This window comes from Rhinoderma darwinii, chromosome 3 (assembly GCF_050947455.1).
Source record: "Rhinoderma darwinii isolate aRhiDar2 chromosome 3, aRhiDar2.hap1, whole genome shotgun sequence".
Taxonomy (NCBI): Eukaryota; Metazoa; Chordata; class Amphibia; order Anura; family Rhinodermatidae; genus Rhinoderma; species Rhinoderma darwinii.
Window position 1 is genome coordinate 80,348,663 of NC_134689.1, and position 21,003 is coordinate 80,369,665.

The 21,003-nt window shown below is 42.9% G+C and overlaps 1 protein-coding gene across 2 annotated transcripts in view; it reads right to left on the reverse strand.

Annotated features, from left to right (window-relative positions):
* Positions 1 to 21,003, reverse strand: part of WWC1 (WW and C2 domain containing 1) — a 210,153-nt gene that overhangs the window by 14,892 nt on the left and 174,258 nt on the right. For both annotated transcript variants that reach the window (XM_075856421.1, XM_075856420.1), the window contains exons 16-20: positions 20,740 to 20,892; positions 19,770 to 19,867; positions 17,629 to 17,764; positions 7,722 to 7,886; positions 7,347 to 7,439 (exon numbers count right to left, since the gene is read on the reverse strand). In XM_075856421.1, the coding sequence (XP_075712536.1) occupies positions 7,347 to 7,439; positions 7,722 to 7,886; positions 17,629 to 17,764; positions 19,770 to 19,867; positions 20,740 to 20,892 (645 nt within the window). The remainder of the gene's footprint in view (positions 1 to 7,346; positions 7,440 to 7,721; positions 7,887 to 17,628; positions 17,765 to 19,769; positions 19,868 to 20,739; positions 20,893 to 21,003) is intronic.

Consider the following 21,003-nt stretch of genomic DNA (forward strand, 5'->3'; position numbering starts at 1 on the left):
ATTTATTTTTTTATATAAATTAGCTTTTAGTATGTCATTAAAATAAATTTTATTTATTTGTGTGTTTGTGTTGTACTTTTTTCTTTCTTTTACTTCTCTATGGGGGCTGCCATTTATTTTTTTCATCATGGAATACAGCACATACATCCCCATAGAGAATGTGAAAGGGAGCCGTTCCATTCACTATAGTGTACGCCGTCTGTGTGGCAACGGCGCATGCGCCGCCACCACACTGTCCAAAAGGAAGGTCTTCGGCAGAGCAACATCCGGCGCCATTTTCATGTGGACCAGAAGCCCCGGCCGGACAGTAAGATGACTACTTCCGGTCGCGGCTTCCGTCCATATGTACAGAAGCAAGGACAGGCAGCGGAGGCAGCGACAGCGGCGGCGGCAGGAGCAGGTAAGTTATGTTTGTGTGTGTGTATGTTCGTGTTATACTGTGTGATTACCACTGTATCTAATCCTCCTACACTGTGCATTTGCTCAAAAAATGGCGGCACACAGTGTAGGAGATTTGAACATTCAACCCCCTCCTTTCTCCTGGCACTAGCCAGGTGAAAGGAGGGGGGATTGTTTGAGGACACTAGAGCGAGTGTGTCTTCTCCAATTTTGCAGCATAAAGCAATGAGGTTGCTTTACCACATGCCAATGCTGCAATTTTGGGAATTGCTCCCTCTAGTGACCAGCACATGGAAATGTTATAAATGAGAATTTAATTTATAATATTTCCTGACTTGTGAAAAAAATTTAAAAATTAGAACAATGTGCAATCATTTATATACTAACAGTTTAACTTTAAAAAAAAAAATATTTTTCTAGCAACACATTCCCTTTAAAAATACAACCGACAAAAGACCAGGACAATAATCCTTAGAAACAATAGGTTCGTTTTTCCATTGCTTTATATTTTCATGGTTGTAACTAAACATGAAAATTATTTGGAACAGTGGGACTGATTTTTTAAAGGACAATGTGTGTGCAATAATAGTTCCTACACCACCTGTGCTATATAAAAGTTATTCATTCTGACAATATTGTCCAGCCAGTCAGTGTTTCCATTTCACTAGTAAAACGACGGTGAGTGGCCATTCAGCGCATCACATTGAAATGTGTAAAACCAATGGGCGAATGCAGTATTACTGTGCTGATGTCTAGTAATGCCTCTCTGTAGAACATTACTGTGCTACATGTACTGTACTGCTATCTACTGTGAGACAGTGACAGGAAAAGTGGTAGGGGATTGCTAGATTTCCCTAAGATTTTTCTCATATGTGTACTAGGCTCCAGGAAGTATCTGACTCATCCAGGGAAAGCTGGATGAGATGGAAGGAATCCAGGAAACCGGAGTATCCTTAGCTAGTAGTTTTGCTAAGGACTTTGGTAATTCCTCAATTCAGGCCTGGATTTTTATGGAATTATAGGCCCCACTACCAACATGCCTTTCATTCCCTTCCTGGCCAGTATAAGTTTTTCTCTGAAACTCTCAGGTGTTGCAGTTCAGCTCATCACTCAGCTTTAAGGCTGAAAGCACACGTTGCATAATTTGATGTGGAAAATCCGCACCAACACCTCAGGTGTACGCACGTAATTCCGCAGCTAAAACCGCACGTGCGGGTTTTTACATTTTGATGCAGAAATAGGTGCATTTTTATGCTGCGTATTTTGGTGCGTTTTTCTTTAAAGTTGGACAGATAAAATTCACAAGCGGAAACGCAAGATAAATTGACATGCTGCGGATTTTAAAATACGCACCAAGGTCAATTTGCGTGCAGAAAAAATCTGCACCGTGTAGATGAGATTTCTTCAAATTACTTTGCTGGCACTGTATTACGCTGCGGATTTGTCACATGAAAATATGCGTGACGTAATACGCAACGTGTGCATTCAGCCTAAAGGATGTGCACTTGAGGGTGCCATGTGAAAAGGACAGAGCGTGTCTATCTGTCTGGAGACCGTTATACTGAGGGTTGCTGGCCTCCTGCTGGACATTTGCATGTGGTGTGAGGTAACACACAGATGTTGGTCTTGTTTCGGGTGGTTGGTAGTATGCCACTCGTATAGTGAGGGAAAAGCATGTTTAGTTAGCACTCATCCGAGCAGAGTTTACTTTGTTTTGTTGCCTGAATGTAAAGGCTGTATGTTTACTTTGGATTCTGCCACACAATAAAGGACAGGCTAAGCACCTGTTTTGAAAAAGAACTTCTGTATCACTGTCTCTGACTTCATTTTTAAACTGCTACAGTGCTAATTCCCACACTACCTATGCTACAAGTTTCTGTACTGCTATCTACCTGCACTACATGTACTTTACTGCTGAATACCTGTTCTACAGGTACTGTATGGCTCTTTACCTGTACTGTATTGCTCTTTACCTGTACTACCTGTACTGTATTGCTCTTTACCTGTACTACCTGTACTGTATTGCTCTTTACCTGTACTACCTGTACTGTATTGCTCTTTACCTGTACTACCTGTACTGTATTGCTCTTTACCTGTACTGTATTGCTCTTTACCTGCACTACCTGTACTGTATTGCTCTTTACCTGCACTACCTGTACTGTATTGCTCTTTACCTGCACTACCTGTACTGTATTGCTCTTTACCTGCACTACCTGTACTGTATTGCTCTTTACCTGCACTACCTGTACTGTATTGCTCTTTACCTGCACTACCTGTACTGTATTGCTCTTTACCTGTACTACCTGTACGGTATTGCTCTTTACCTGTACTTCCTGTACTGTATTGCTCTTTACCTGTACTACCTGTACTGTATTGCTCTTTACCTGTACTGTATTGCTCTTTACCTGTACTACCTGTACTGTATTGCTCTTTACCTGTACTGTATTGCTCTTTACCTGTACTACCTGTAATGTATTGCTCTTTACCTGTACTGTATTGCTCTTTACCTGTACTACCTGTACTGTATGGCTCTTTACCTGTACTGTATTGCTCTTTACCTGCACTACCTGTACTGTATTGCTCTTTACCTGCACTACCTGTACTGTATTGCTCTTTACCTGCACTACCTGTACTGTATTGCTCTTTACCTGCACTACCTGTACTGTATTGCTCTTTACCTGCACTACCTGTACTGTATTGCTCTTTACCTGTACTACCTGTACTGTATTGCTCTTTACCTGCACTACCTGTACTGTATTGCTCTTTACCTGTACTACCTGTACGGTATTGCTCTTTACCTGTACTACCTGTACTGTATTGCTCTTTACCTGTACTACCTGTACTGTATTGCTCTTTACCTGTACTACCTGTACTGTATTGCTCTTTACCTGTACTAGCTGTACTGTATTGCTCTTTACCTGTACTGTATTGCTCTTTACCTGTACTACCTGTACTGTATTGCTCTTTACCTGTACTACCTGTACGGTATTGCTCTTTACATGTACTACCTGTACTGTATTGCTCTTTACCTGTACTACCTGTACTGTATTGCTCTTTACCTGTACTACCTGTACTGTATTGCTCTTTACCTGTACTAGCTGTACTGTATTGCTCTTTACCTGTACTACCTGTACTGTATTGCTCTTTACCTGTACTACCTGTACTGTATTGCTCTTTACCTGTACTGTATTGCTCTCTACCTGCACTACATGCACTTTACTGCTTAATACCTGTTCTACAGGTACTGTATAGCTCTTTACCTGTACTACATGTACTGTATTGCTCTTTACCTGTACTACATGTACTGTACTGCTCTCTACCTGTACTACCTGTATTGTACTGCTATCTTGCTGTGCTACATTTACTGTACTGCTCTTTACATGTACTGCATGTAATATGCTCTGTACTAAGCGTACTTTACTGTTATTTTTTAATACTACATGTAGTGTACTACTTGCTACCTATAATATATATGCTGTACCGTTCTTTACCTGTACTACATATACTATACAGTTATCTACCTGTGCTTTATGTACTGTATTGCTTTCTACCTGTCCTACACGTACTGTACTGCATCTGAATGTAATGTATTGCTCTCTTCCTGTGCTACATGTACTTTACTGCTCTCTACCTGTTCTACATGTACTGTACTGTTATCCACATGTTCTTCATTTACTGTACTGTTATCTACCTGTGCTTCATGTTCTGTACTTTCTTCCTGTAGTACATGTACTGTACTGCTATTTATCTGTACTACATGTACTGTACTGCTATCTTCCTGTGCTACATATACTGTACTGCTGTATACCTGTCCTACACGCTCTGTACTGCTTTCTTCCTGAGCCAATTGTACTCTACTGCTATATACATGTACTATATGTACATTACAGCCCTCTCCTGTACTACATGTACTGTACTGCTATCTACCTCTGCTTGAAGACGCAGTATGGTACTACTTATTCATTAGATACCCATTGTGGCATTATATGTATTGTTTCTTTTATTACCTCATTATAATTTTTGTGTCCCTGTGCAAAATCAGTGCCTTAACGCTGCTCTTCCGGCTGAAAGTTTCAGTCTCCAATCTCTTCATCCCAACTGTGGCCATCTAAGTGAGTTATAGGACATCAACTTCTCTACAGCGTGCCGTGGTTCTCCATTTGCCCACCGCCTTTTGTGTGCTAATCAGAGTGGGATCTTGGGAGTTGTAGGAAGTGCAGTGTGGCTAGATTTGGGAACGCAAGAGGGAGCGTTCCTTTTGAAAGAAAGATGCTCCTAATGTGGCTGACGACCCGAAAAATTAAAATATCGTGGTTATAGTAAGTTACGCTGTGTAGGAGGAGTGGATGGAAGCATTAAATTATACTACCATATTAGGACTAAATTAGTGAAAAAAGCATTTTTTATGTACTGTACTGCTCCCTACCTGTATTACATGTGCTTTATGCTTCCTACCTGTACTACATGTACTGTACTGCTATCTACGTGTGCCAGGACAAGATGCTTCTTTGGACACCAGGTGAGGGTGGCTCCAGTGGCGTAACTACCGTGGTAGCAGACGTAGCGGCTGCTACGGGGCCCGGGGCTTGAGGGGGCCCGTGCCGCCAGCCGACACGCTCCCCCCACATGCCCGGTGGCGCCGCTAGAAGCCGTTATGGCTGCTACAGTGGTAGCGCCGCTACTATGGGGCCTGCGCCGTCGAGCCTCCAGCTATGGGCTAGGCGACACAGGCCCTCTCATGCCTGTAGGTGTCACTAGCACCGGAGGGGTGCTAGCGGCAGCCAAATACATGCATTAGCACTGAATGGCCAGGCATCCAGTGCCTTACAATGACGCTGATTGGCTAGCGGCGCGAGGACATCATCACGCCGCTTCCATGCTTGGAAGGTGCTGATTGACGGGGCAAGTCAATCTGCCCCGCCAATCAGCGTCATTGGACGACGCTCGTTCAGCTCCAGCAGACATGCTCAGAAGAGGGCATGTCTGCGTCGCCAGTGAATAGCGTGGGAATGGGATCATGTGAGTATGTCAAGTTTATATATATTTTTTCTCATAAAAATGAGTGGCATTATCTATAGTGGAGCAAACTTTGAAAGAAAAAATGCTCCTATGTACGGGCGCTCAAGTGTGAATGGATTGTCTGACGAAGTGCGTGATCGAAACGCGTTGCAGCACAGCCTTTTTTATTGTTTTTATTGTTTTATCTGTAATCCAAATAAAACTTTTGCTCCACAACTTACGATTCCGTGTATGAAACAATCCACACTTGAGCGCCCGTACATAGGAGCATTTTTTATTTCAAAGTTTGCTTCATTACAAAAAACCACGAGGTGGAAGACTCCAAAAAGGAATCTACACGATGCGGCACTAGCCAGGATAAAGGAGGGGGGATTGTTTGAGCACACTAGAGCGAGTGTGTCTTCTCCAATTTTGCAGCATAAAGCAATGTGGTTGCTTTACCACATGCCAATGCTGCAATTTTGGAAATTGCTCCCTCTAGTGACCAGCACATGGAAATGTTATAAATTAGAATCTAATTTATAATATTTCCTGACTTGTGAAAAAAATTAAAAAAATTAGAACAATGTGTAATCATTTATATACGAACTGTTTAACTAAAAAAAAAAAAAAGATTTCTAGCGACACATTCCCTTTAACCCCTTGAACCGCCACCATGCGGTAATACATGACCTGACAATATTTCCAAACATTACCTTGTATGTTTTTTTCAGATGCAGAAAAATCCTTAAAATCCACTTTTAAAACGGCGCAACTATATGCTAATTACTCATTAGAGGGTCATGGGGCAGTACTGCTATCCTGAAGAGTCACATACTCCTGCCCCCAAGCCCACCTTTCTATGTTTGAGTGACATCTCCCTGGCTGATACAACTTTCTCGGATGCGCCATTGCCTTGTGGCACTATACACAAGGGGGAGCTGCGTGGCACTATACACAAAGGGGAGCTGCGTGGCACTATACACAAGGGGGAGCTGTGTGGCACTATACACATGGGGGAACTGTATGGCGCTATTTACAAGGGGGAGGGCTGTGGCTCTATCTACAGGGGGCTGAGTGTGGCGCAATCAAAAGGGGTCTGTGTGCTGCACTTTCTACTAAGGGGGGCTGTGAGCACTGTATACAAGGGAGTGGGGCTGTGTGGCACTATATACAGTGGGAGCTGTACAGCGCTATATACAGTGGGGGCTTTATGGCGATATCTACAGGGGGGCTGTATGGCACTATCTACAAGGGGGAGGTGGGGGCGCTATCTACAAATGGGGTGTGACACTGTCTATAGGCGGGGCTATATAGCACTGTCTACAGGGGGGCTGTATGGCACATTCTACAGGGGGCACTATTTATAAGGGGGGCTGCTTGTGGCACCCGGAGGGGGGGCCCCAGTCAAGAGTTTGCTATGGGGGCCAGTCTTTCCTAGTTACGCCCCCGGGTGGCTCTATTCTATCTTTACTGTACAACGTGTGTACTCTACAGGACTGTAAAGGTATTGACCTCAACATAGAATATGGTTCCCCAGCTTCCAGCAGTACTTTTTGACTTTTGTATAAGGACTTGCTTTATCTGTATTACTTATTAGCTTATTTTCTTTAATCATAATTTTTTCTTGGCTTTGGAACCAATTTCTAATTTTCCATAGAGATAGGATCACAAATATTTTAAGGGCCTGTTGAAATCAGCGTGTAATTCATCGGTTCCGTTCACCCTTCCTGTCAGAGGAACCGACTAATGGAAAGCTGAACGGAAACTAATGGTAACGGAAGCGATATTTCTGTTCCTGTGACGGAAAGGTTGAACGGAACCCGAACGATGATGTGAACAGGCCCTAAGTCACGATGGTTGTCCCAGAACAAATTATTATTGTTACATGAGGGAACAGTGTACCTTGAATATTAAAGATAAAGTAAAATATTTCAGAATGAACATACCCGTTTCACACGCATGCTGCGCCTCTCCGCAGCATCTCTTACAAAAGACGGCTTTTTGGAGAGTGTTGAGCTATCACTGTCACTGCGGTTCAACTAGAAAAGTCACAAAAAACAAATATGGTCATTAACAAAGCAGATTTGAGCCCCCACAAGACATTAAGGCTAGTATCTGTGGATTAAGACCTAATGACCATGTATTAAGTAGTGTAACTGTACGCAATAAATGGCCCCCTAGGATGCCAATGGATAGGTGGAAAATATTGTGCCACACATTCTAATGAACATATGTTATGAATCCCCACCAACTGTTTGTGCTTTAGAAGTATATCAATCTCCTACTTTCCTAATATTCCCTAATACTTCTCCTTTTCTTACATGACAAATGTATTGACTCTGTGGCCCAGGAGAGAAGGTCTTGGAGCGGATTATAGTACTGCCTCTAATGAATTGTGCTTGAATTTGACTGGCTGTTCTCTTGTCTTTTGGGCGAACAACAGTGGCAGATTGAGGAAGTCCTTCTGTGTTAGTTTCTTTGTCAACCTACAATACAATGAAAATTGTTACCAAACAGTAGGTGTAGAGTGGCAGAAAAGCCCACGTACACCCACACAAATTACAAAAAAGAATGTAGTCACATGAAAAAACATAAAGGGAGATATGTAGACAGGAAAAGTAGACTAGGTATGCTTAGCAAACAATCAGATCTACGCTTTATTTTACAGCTTGCCATAAGAAAAGGAGAGCTGTCATCTTATTGGTTTCCGTTACCCACACCTCTGGCTTTATTTGCATTGGTTGCTCCCTTAAAATGCTAAATGCTTATAATGCTAGAAATTTGCATCAGATAATGCTGTTAATGTATCTTGTATAATAATAAATGTTCTGTCTACACAAGTAATGAAAATAAAGCAATGTACTTAAGCATGAATCATTTTAAGACTAAAAGCCCTGAAATGCTGTTAATCATTTTTTGCTTCCCTGTGTCTCCCTTGGTGCTGCTCTAATCTGGGCTGCTGGGGGAGGGGTTCTGAGCAAAATCAGTCTTCTTTTTCCCCCTCTGGCAGCTGATGATGTAGTCTCTTCTTACTTCCCTTCTCAGCTATACTGCCATGCTACTTCATAGGCTATGCTTCTATCCTGACAAGCAGGGTGGAAAGCTATTTCTATTGGCTACTCTGCAATGAACAGAGAATCATAATGAAAAGACCCGGTCTGGAGAGAGCTACTGAGCATGAGTGTTTAGCACCATTCAGCTATTAGGTGGTCATGCACACTAGTATACACTTTAAACACAAGGGGGATCCATGCTATGTACATAAATGTCAGAACTCATGTTTTCAACAGCATGTAAATGGCAAACGTTGTTCATTTTTTTTAATGATCTATGCAATAAATATGAAATTTAATGGAGGGACAACCCCTTTAAAAGCATAGATGGGATGGTTGTTATGCAAGTAGCTTCTATTCAGCATATTTTTAATTATATATGTAAGAAAGCGAAGTAAAAACAATAATAGAGCCCACAGGCCTTGTCATGCAACTCTCCCAGACATCTTACTGGTGAATCTCTTAACCTGTCTAGTTATGTGATGTTTAAAGCAGATCTGTCAGTCTAGCAATCAATCAATCAATCAATCAATCAATCAATCAATCAATCAATCAATCAACCAAATAAATCAATCAATCACTATGGGGAGTCAGGGGGGGGGGAGTGACAAGAGGCAGGGGGAGCGATCCCCTCATGAATACACGGACTGATAATTATGAGTCTTCTGTATTCTTTGATTACTTCTATTAGCCAAATGGCACAATATTTTTCATAGTGTTTCGGCTAATAGGAAAGCGGACCTGTCCCTGTAATATGCTGCGCTTAACTAGGGCAGCTTATTCTGATGACAGATCCGCTTTAATACCAAGTCTTAAATAGTTGCTTAATTTATAAATAACTTTACATTTTAAATAGTTGAGCATATTCTGATGACAAATCTGCTTTCATTGTTTTATTCGTAGTAGACTGTGGAAAAATAACCATATTTGCCTGAAACAATATAAAAATAATGACATTCTTAAATGGCAAAAATTAGATGTGACTTAAAATTCCTTCAATCTGACATCACTCAGACCTTTACATTTAATAAATCTTGCTAAAAAGTCCCTGCGTCTTATAGTCTGCAGTCAAGGGACCAGGCATCGCCGGGCGCCATGACCGCTTCATTACTTCCGTCATTACTGCCGTCACATCATGGAGCTGGAGGGGGGTGATGTATGGAGCGGGCTTCTGACACGATGCTATAACGGCCTGGAACGGCAATTTAGGTGTTCCTGGAAGTTCAAATGGCTTGTGCCATAAAACACATGTATCCCCTATCCTGTGATCGATAAGGAGAACGGGGACCGAAAGTTACCAAGACCGCTGCATGAGAAGATGTGACTTTCGCGTTCTGTGTCCGGCAGCTTTATGGAGATCAATGGGATTCTCCTGCGCACGCGCGAGCTGCTCTCCATTGATCTCTATGGAGCTGCGGAACAGAACCCGGAAGTCCAGGCTTCTCATGTAGCGCTTTGGGTGACTTTCGGTCCCCTGTTCTTCTTATCGCTGGGGGTCCCAGCGGTCGGACCCCCAGCGATCTCACATGTAGCCCCTATCCTATGGATAGGGGATAAATGTGTTTTATGCCAAACCCCTTTAGTTTCAAAAGGTATTTATTGATATGTCGGTACAGAAATGTGATGCACAATTGCATGTAATCAATCCTCACGCAGGAGGATATAGAAATAAGTGCTTGTTTTAAACCGAAATGGATTTACATGGGGGTAAGGGATTGGAGGGACATAGGAATAACAAAATATAAACCAACCAACTATGCCATAAAATTATACATATTAGTCATACTACTGTAGAGCGCTCCTAGTATCACCTTGTGGGATCCCATTTTACAGGGTAATAGTATACTGAAAGTCGGGTGAATGAGGGGAGGAGAGCCAAGGGTCCCATACCGCACGATAGAGGTGGAGTGAATCAATTCTCACCGCCTCCATTTTTTCAAATATGACTATACGATTGACTCTATTAATAACCATAGAGATATCAAGATCAGCTGTACGCCACTTGGACGCTATATAAATTCGAGCCGCTAAAAGTATAAACTGGGCGAGCTTAAATTTGGAGTTCGGTATTCTGGGAGGAATGGCTCCCAGCAGGCATGTAGGGAGCCGTTTTGGAACGGTAAACTGGCAGATATTAGAGATCAAAGTACAGATATCTGACCAAAAAATTGAGACTCGTGGGCACGACCACCATGTATGGTACATAGTTCCATCCGAGGCACAACCTCTAAAACACTCGGCCGAAACCGTTGGGTATATGGCGTGAAGTTTTGCCGGGACGTAGTATGCTCTATGTAACAGTTTCGTGGATGTCTCAACCAGGGATACCTGCCAGCTACCCTTACTAATAGTGTCACAGCATTGTCTCCATTGTGCAGGTGATAACGCGGCCCCCATGTCCTCCTCCCACTTCAACATATACGGTAATTTGGTATCAGGGTGAGGGGTATTAAAAATACTATATACCATAGATAACAGCCCCTGCCGAGAGGGTGAAAAGATTAATATTCTTTCCAGCGGGGTGTATGTCATTTTAGTTTGGGCAGGTAGTAGTTTGCGCAAAAACGAAAATATCTGTATAGCCCTATAGTGTTCTGGGGCAGGGGGGGCATGGGTCTCAGTGAATTGTGCATATGAAATCAGACGATCAGCCCTATTGAAGTCATGGACTTTTGTTAGGGTTTTAGAGCACCACCAAGTATAGCTTGAGCTCTGAAGGCCCGAGGGGAACCCCGGATTTCCAATCACTGAAAGCAACGGGGAGCACCGGGACTGCAGCCCATGTCGGAATCTAACTGATCGCCACAGAATGAGGGAGTGGTATGAGAGAAGGGAGATATTCTTTAATGTAGTCGGTAGTGGAGATACCATCCACATCAATGCGCCCCATGAATATGGTGTAATTTGAGCCGCCTCCAACGAGACCCATACCGGTGCCCTATCTGGTGGAAGATGCGTTAGTAACAGTTGGGCCACCCTAGCCGCCTTATAGTAGAGTAGTATATTGGGGACCGACAGTCCTCCTACTCTTTTACGATACATCATGACACGTGTCGATATTCTAGGGCGTTTATTATTCCAAATAAATTTAAAGATGTCTTTCTGGAGGAGTTGTAGATCACCTTTCTGGAGGGGGATAGGAAGAGTTCTGAATAAATATAATAATCTAGGGAGGGTCACCATTTTGATCGTATTAATTCTACCCACCCATGAGATCGGTAATTTAGCCCAATTTGCCATATCTGCCCTAATGGTCTTAAATACCTGTGGGTAATTGTATTTGTACATTGTATCAAGGGAGGAGGTTAATGCTATGCCCAAGTAAGGGAGGTAATGCGTTTGGGTGTGAAAACCAAAATTTATTTCTATCAATTTTTGCAGGGAAGGTGGAACGTTACAATACAGGGCCTCCGATTTAGATTGGTTCACACGTAATCCCGAGACTGCGGAGAAGGAGCCGAGAGCCGCCATCAGATTCGGGAGAGAAGTCAACGGTTTAGTGAGCGTGAGGATGAGATCATCAGCAATGAGACTTATCTTTTGTTCCCCGTGACCAACTCTCTGTCCCGTAATATTTGGATTACACCTAATAAGTTCTGATAATGGTTCCATAGCGAGTGCAAATAGAGCTGGCGAGAGAGGACAGCCCTGTCTAGTACCTCTCCGTATGTATATGGGATGAAGTGTGGTAGTTGGCAGTTTAAGGTTGTGGTATATTGTCTTGACAGCCCGGAGAAAGGGGCCCCCAATCCCTACCCTTTCTAATACTTTAAATAGGTATTCCCAGGAAAGGCTATCAAAGGCCTTTTCTATGTCTAACGCCAAAAGGACCATCCTGGATTTAGTAATGTTGGCTGACTGTATAGTATTGAGGATTTTCCTAACATTATCCGGTGCTTCCCTTCCTGGAATAAATCCCACTTGATCTCTATGGATTAATTGGGACATAAACCTGTTCAACCGTTTGGCCAGAATAGAGGTGAATATTTTAGCGTCTAGATTAAGTAATGATATCGGCCTGTAATTACCTGCCATCAAGGGGTCCTTGTTAGGTTTGGGGATAACTGTGATCATGGCTGAGAGGAATTCAGTGGGCATGGGCCGACCCCTCATCAGGTCTGTGCAAAAGGTAACTATATGCGGGACTAACTGCTGAGAGAATTTTTTATAATATAAGGCCGTGAATCCATCAGGTCCCGGGGCCTTCCCCAATTTCAACTCCTTAATAGTGTCCTCTACCTCATCACTCGATATCTCGGCATTCAAGAATTCAATATCCTTTTTGGAAAGTTGAGGGATGTTGACAGAGGCTAGGAAATCCCTCACCGCAGCCTCAGAGGGGGGGGGAAGGGTTGGCATATAGGGTTTGGTAGAACCTGGTGAAGACCTCATGAATACAGTCCGGGTTGGAGGTGATCTGTCCCGGGCGTGACTGTATACGAAATACCTGATTGATTCGCTGCCGAGCTTTAAGTTGTTGGGCCATAAGTTTATCTGGTTTATTGGCCCATTTATAATATTTAGATTGAGTCCATCTAAGGGCTTTTTCTGTCCTATTGGTTAGTATCATATCAATCTGGAGCTTAGTGTCTTTAATAGCGCGAATGAGATATAAAGAAGGACTTCGTTGATTGGCCGCTACCAATCGGGCTAGTTTGGCTTCAAGGGCATTTTGCGCCTGAGACCTTTCTTTTTTACATCGAGATGCCATTGCTATTATCCTGCCCCTTATAAATGCTTTATGGGCAAGCCACACAGTATGTGAGTTAACATCAGGAGTGGAGTTGTCCACAAAGTATTGAGAGAGTTCAGTCTGAATCTGTTGCTGAACAGTAGGGTTAGATAAGAGTGACTCATTGAGCCTCCAGGAAAAGGGCATGACACCTCGCTTAGAAAAGTCGAATTCAGCTAGTACTATATCATGATCTGACCAGGCTGATAGGATATGTCTAGAGTAGGCCAATGAGGGGAGGGAGTTTGTTGAGGATAGGATCATGTCAATCCGGGTGTATAAACGATGCGCCGGAGAAAAGTATGTATAGCCCCGTTGCGCCCCATTATATTCTCTCCACGTATCAGCAAGAGAGAGCGACCCCATAATCTTTTTGATCAAAGCTGCCTGAGTATGCGTGCGTCTAGAGGGAGCGGGTGAGGAACGGTCTAGTGTAGTGTTCATCACAAAATTAAAATCCCCATTCCATATTAAATGCTGGTATTGTAGAGAGAGTAAGGTATCATGTAACCAGTCAAAAAATTGAAGCGGGTCTTCATATGGAGCGTACGAATTCACTATACATATGACTTTATCATATAATACACCTAGGATGATCACAAATCTGCCCTGGGGATCTACTATAGACTCAGTAACCTGGATAGGAAGACTATTCTTGATTAAGGTGATCACTCCGCGTGACTTAGAGGGAAATGTAGCAGAGTAAAATGTAGTGTACTGGGGATGGAAGAATTTAGGGTGAGATGTAGGTGTGAAATGGGATTCCTGCAAACAAATAACATCAGGATTATGCTTAATATACGAGAGAAAAGCTTTTTTCCTTTTTTGCGGAGAGTTGAATCCCCTCACATTATGACTTAGTACTCTACACATAATACAAGGGAGGAAGTGGCATATTCTCGGCAGATACATCAAGCAGAAAATTTCTAGGCATACAATGTAACAGACGCAGGTGACTAATATTTTTGGCATATATGCTTGTACATGGCATAATGAGCGAAATAAACAAGTTAAACAAAAAACAATGGACAAATGTCCAACTATTCCGTGGAGTATTCCGCAGACAGGTAGCACCGCTTGGGGTGCACACCTCTGCTACAGCAATTCTCACAAAAATGAAGGCCAGCATGGTGGCCAGCAGCACTAAGCCTGATGACAGGATCTAGCCAGAAAGTTCCTTGGAACAAGAAATATCAACGGCGGCCTAGATGAGGCAAGATATAAAGACACAATGCGGCTCCCCAAAGGGCATGATACTCATCTGTATATCGAGCAAGGATCCTTATACATTGTGTCCTCCTATTCCCCGAGGATCGGGCATCCCCGCAGTGGAGTTGGAGATTCTCGGTCCGGCTGTCCAGATCCTAGTCGGCCGTTGAGGTCTGGGCGGAAGGGCTGATATAGGGACCAATGGAAGTCCAGCAGACTGCAAGGCATCTCGACCCTCCGCCGGAGATTTAACCACATAGGTTCTGTTGCCGACCTGAAAATTAAGCGAAAAGGGGAATCCCCATCGGTAACGGATCTGGGCCTTCTGTAAAGCTTGAGTAACGTCCCGCATTTCTCTTCGTCGTTGGAGTGTAGAAGGTGCCAAGTCCGCATATAAGTGGACTGAGGGTGGCATTCCCGGTAGAGGTGCTAGACTTCGAGCCGCCATTAGGATCCGATCTCTCGCCTCTGGATAGTGACATTTTAGAATCACATCGCGTGGTAAATCCTGGTTGCGTGGTCGCGTCAGGGCTCTGTGAACCCTATCCATCTGAAATAAATCAATGGCAGCTTGGGGTAGGAGGGTACAGAACAACGTGGTGAGATTGGATTCCAAATCTGTAACGGTTTCCGGTAGGCCTCTGATACGTAGGTTTCCTCTCCGGGACCTATTCTCAAGATCTTCTAATTTCAGCTCCAGTGCCTCCAACTGTGCTGCATGTGTATCGATATCTCTGCGGTCCGTCTCCAGGGCGTCCGCCATGTCATCGGCCCGGTTCTCTATGTCAGAGACTTGTTGTCCCACTTCATGTATTTGGCGGGAAAACTCGGCCACTGCCTGTGTTAGTTCCGTGCGGAACAATGCCGCAATATTCCTGAATAACTCATCAGTGTCAGTGTGGGTAACGATCGCTGAAGGTGAGGGCGGTAAGGATGTTTCTGCCGCTAACAAACTCTCACTGACCTGAGCTGCAGCCGGGTCGGCCATGATGGATTGCCTCGTGGTTCGGAAGATCTCCGGTATAGTTTGCGAAGGAGCTGGGGTTGCCGGTCCCCGAGGCTTTGATTTGTTGGTCCGGGTCATACTGCACATTACCGGACTTTTTTTGGCTGTGAAGGAGCTGTGTAAAACAGCGCTAATACGGCTTGATCAGTGCTGCCGGAGCGGAGCTCACATCAGGTGCGTCCTGTTCGTGGAGCTTCGCGCATGCGCCTCTCTATGGCAAACCCCTTTAACTAGTTAAATGCCGTGGTCAATAGCGACCACGGCATTTATAGTGGTTTTTCTATGAAGGATATTTATGATATATCCACAGGATATGTCATAAATGTCAGATAGATGCTGGTCCCACCTCTGGGACCCGCACCTATCTCTAGAACGGGGCCCTCTAAACCCCGTTCTAGCTTTCTGTTCTCTCCTGGCTACTTGATTACATGTGGAGTTACTGAAACAGCATAACTCGCTGAGCTACACTGTTTCCGTAACTCCCATAAAATTGAACAGTAGTTATGGAAACAGCGTAGCTCGCATGCTACTCTGCTTACGTAACTGCCATTCACTACTATGGGAGTTAGAGAAACAACGTAGTTGCGCTGTTTCAGTAACTCCACATGTAACAAAGTGGCCACTGGTTCAAGTCCCCTAGGGGAACTTATAAAATGTGTAAGAAAAAAAAACCTGTTTCAGGAGTGTAAAAAAATATATATTAAAAGTTAAAAAAAAACCTTTTCCCATTTTTCCCCAAGCACAATGCAAAAAATAAAATAATTTGGTATCGCTGTGTCCCTAATAGTCCGATCTATTACAATATACCATTATTTAACTCGCACGGTGGGTTAGTCATGAAATTAAAAATTTAAAACATCAAAATTGTTTTTTGGTCACCTTAGTCCTTAAAATATGAAATAAAAAAAGTGATCAAAAAAATCGTATTTACCAAAAAATGGTGCCAATAAAACTACAGCTCGTCCCGCAAAAAATAAGCCCTCACACTGCTGAAAAAAATATAAAAAAAATGTTGGCTCTCAGAATGTGGTGAAACAGAATAAATAATTTTTTAACACATCATTTTTTCCCTATTCTCTGTTGTCTAAAACCTGGGTGCATCTTATAGTCCGAAAAATACGGTACTTGCTGTGGGGCAACTGCTTCATTTTTGACCTTACAAGTTTTTCTACATGCTTGATGAATTAAAGTAGGATTAAATTATAATGTTTATTGACAACAATATCAAGACATGACGGTAGCCATGCCTTAGGCCCTGCGCACATCACGTTTATGCCCTACGTTTAGCATATATGTCAGCAAAGCTCCCAACGTACACCCTAAACATGTCCATAAGGCTCTATTAGCCAAACGGAGGCTAAAGGCATGTCCTTTTGGACTGTGTTGGTCAGGTATACGTCATTATACCTTTTTTTTTAAAGGATGGAATAGCGTAGTAGACTGCGCTTTTCAATCCCGCCGGATCCCGCAAAAGAACATATACCGCGCAGTCTATTTTTCTTTAACAAAGGGGCCTACGGGTGACAGGTGCCACTCATGGAATACCCCATCTGAAGTTACGCACGGTGAACTGCAGGACCACCCCCCATGGCAACAGTGATGTAGCTTTCCTAGGCCAAAATAGAAGATGGGCACTCATAGTTAGCACGGTTGAAAAAAAGACACATGTTCATCAAGTTCAACCAAGGGCTGATATCAAACTGTTGGCAATGAAGAGTGGGGGTGGGGGGGGGGGGTGTCCTGCAAGCCACCCTGTAAGACTTCAGGCTGACAGGGCAGCCAGAGTCTGAGGGCAGGGCAGCCTCTGCTGCATCAGTAAGCTCCAATCTAAATGTCCATATATGTTACACCACTGGAGCTTTCCAACATATCCGTTAAACCGAAGCCAGTGACGAATGCCTAACAGCACCCCCAGTCACACATAATCTATAATTGTACCCGTTTAACGGATACGTCATGAACGATTATAGCTTAGAGGTGACTGATGCCACTGATAGGCATCCGTACCACCCTATGTTTAACGTATACGTCAGAAGCCTTTTCCTGACGTATACGCTAAACATAGGCACAAAACATGATGTGCTCGGGGCCTGAGGCAGATAACGTAACATCAATACATACATATTGATTGAAACCATCTTGAGTAACCTGCTGGCCATGCACAACTCACACAGTATAATGTCACATGCTAATGACAATGTTAACTATACGCTTAAACACCTGCTCACCTTGATGGGGTCTGACTCGATTGCTGATTGTAAATCAGAGTCTTCATGTTCACTCTGCACATTTTCATCATATTCGTCATCTTCTTCATTGTCTGTACCAGCGTCTTCATCCTGCATAACGTCAGATTCTTCATGCCTTAGGGTGAGAGGATATAATAGTATTGAGTCTGCTGGAATGCTTTAAAAGAGTTTTCTGGGCTTTAAAATAGAAAACCTTTGGGCTGCATATGGCATAACTTAATGAAAAAAAGATCAAACTTACCTTTAAATCCCCAGCTGCCCCAAGAACATTGGTCTATGGTCCTCCAACAGTCTGTAATTACATTGCCTGAAGCTATGACAGGCTGTACCAGCACATTACCACTCCAGCCAATCACTGGCTGCAATGGTGATGGCAGTAAGCACAGCACGTGACAGCTGCAACCTTAGGGTATGTTCACATGGCTGTGAACGCCCCGAAAAACAGCTGAAAAAACGGAAGCTGAACTCCTCCATACATCTGCCCATAGATTTCAATGAGAAAAAAGGTGTTTCAATCAGACGTGGCGATCTTTGACGTGGCCGTTTGTGAAAGGGTTCCGTTTTCTTTACGGAATCAATAACGCAGTTGACTGCGCTATTGATTCCATGAAAAAAACGGAACCCTTACGGAACGGTGACAAACAGAAACCATTAGCAAAGTATCCGTTACCGTTGAGATCAATGGTGATGCAAACGGAAGCTACGGTTTCCGTTTGCCTTTCCCAACAAAAAGCTCAGACAGAACCCCTCAACGGAAACACAATGCTGATGTGAACACAGCAGTTGCAGAAATATATTAAGCTCAGGTTTTTATAATATACGTAAAATAATATTACAGCAATTCCATTGATTTCAGTTAAAGTGTAACTAAACGTTCAACAAACTTCTGACATGTCAAAGTGACATGTCAGAAATTTTGATTGGTGGGGGTCCGAGCAATGAAGCCCCTTTAAATTGGTAAAACGAAGCGGCAGAAGAGCTCGTGTGATCGCTGAGCCGCTAAGTTTCTATTCTGCTTTTCCGGAAAGCCGATGTAGCGGTGTACGGGCTCACAGACTTTCTATTGAGCCCGTACACCGCTACATTGATTTCCAGAAAAAGCCAAAAATAAACTAAGCGGCTTAACGCTCACACAAGCTTTCTGACGCTTCGTTTTAGCGTTTGGTGAGGGTCTCAGTGCTCGGACCTCCACCAATCAAAACTTCTGACATGTCACTATGACATGTCAGAAGTTTGAACGTTTAGATACCCTTTACAAACTGTATCATTATAAGTTTACCAGCAGATGGAGCAATTTCTTAATCTTAGATAAACTGCAGAGCTTGGTTAGACAATAAAAAAAGAAGCTCATGTTGTGCATTGAGCCTTATACTCACACTTTGAATTTTACGATTTTGTATTTTATAATATTTTTTTCACCAAACAATGAAATTAATTGCAACAGAAATAAGTGGGCCTATTTATTAGCCAAGAAAATTACACCCAAAATATTTTTTTTTCCTTTTTATAAGATTTTTTTTTAAACATTTATCAAAAATTAAGATGGAAACAAAGTCTGGATTTTGTATATTGTCAGTATATGGTTTAAACCAAAACAACGGGATGTGGAGCTTCACTTTAAAATTAAAATAAATTGTTAAAGCTCTACTGAACTTGAGATCATCAATATCCCAAACATTAAAAACCTGTACTCCAAACCAGCGGCGGACTGACCACGACAACAAATTACTATCAAGATTCCTCACCGGTCCTCGAATCTGGTGGAACAACTAGGCTGCAGTAACACGCCATGTGTCATAGGTTTGCAACAGCAGGCTCTAGACTGTGGTGATGATCGCCAAAGTGATGTTTCATCTATAGGGATAGAACTTTCCAAGGCAGCACTATGCAGCCATGTGACATTGCTATGGATGCATCATCACTAGTTGTTCCACCAGAGCAGGGGACCCGCGAGGAATAGGAAAGCCCTACATCTCTAAACGTATTACTTATGTGTGAGGATGTGAACTAGGAAAATTAGATTGTAAAATCCATTGTAGCGGGAACGGATGTGAATATATTTCCAGTAAAATATGGTAGAGCTAAATAAATGGACATAAGCAGCCGCACTTGCAGCTTACCAAATGATATCTTTATCCTCATTTTGTCTAGTGTCTTCAAGCTTTTCCACATCCTCAAGTTCAACAGCTGTTTGTACCAATAGGGCAGACACAGAGTCCTGAAGAAAGACAACATTATCAATATGTCTTGTCCCGTAAGTGGTTAATATAAAATATTGTATTGTAAATAAAGAGCAAATAAATGTGGCAATTCTGTTTGACGGGACCATTTGAAACATCTACTAGGTATTGCAGTCTCTTCATTATTTACATTGGGTTTCAGTCTGGTACGTACTTGTACACGCCATTATTTTTGTAGCAGCTATGTATGGTATTGCAGTGTTGTCCCATTCAAGTAAATGGGACAACGCTGCAATACCACGCACAACCACTATAAAAGTTACGACGTGTGCAAGTACGAATAAGACTGAAACTTGATGTAAATAACAAAGCTGAAGCATGAACACCGCTGCCACTTCAAACAGCTGTTTGGCAGGAGTGGCGATCGTTGGACCCCTATCGCACTAATATTAATAGCCTGTCCTTAAGGTATTTTTAAACCCCAGATACCTTCTTCAAGGGCTCATGCATAGAGCCTGTACATCAGTGCATGGAGGAAGTATGGCTCCTTAGTATCAAGCCTCACGGCTCCGATGCAGGCTTTGTCTCTGGAGCAGAAAACCTTTAAACATACGGCGTCTGATGGAGCATCTCACAATTTTTTGCCAACAAAAAAAACCTCATGTCTCTGTATGAAATTAGAGGGATACGGAAGTACACTGGAGGCCTCATGGATTTTTAATGGCAGCCCTATTACGGAGTCGTAGTATGGCAGTGTTCATGAACCCTTACATCATAAGAGCATGGAACTATAGCTGTGTCACTGAACCCTGAAACAGGCTATTGCTATACAACCGCTGTAGCATGAGGGATCTGAAATATAAAGTGATAGAAACATGGAGAAACTCTTGGTTTGAGAGGAATTTCTTACAGGACTTCCTTCAGCATTTTCTTCAGGGCAATCGGTGTTTTGCTTAATAATTGCCTTTTGATTCTTCAGGTATCCGTAGTTTAATAAATTGTACCACCGAAGTTCTTTCTCTTCAGATCTACAGACATCAGCCAGGCTGACTTGGGCTCCTGCCTGAAAAAAAATATATAAAAACAAAACACCAGTAAGGTCTTCTTCATAGAAGAAATACATTTAAATGACCTAAAAATAGCGATTAAAATAGGGCAACAGATGAACCAAAAA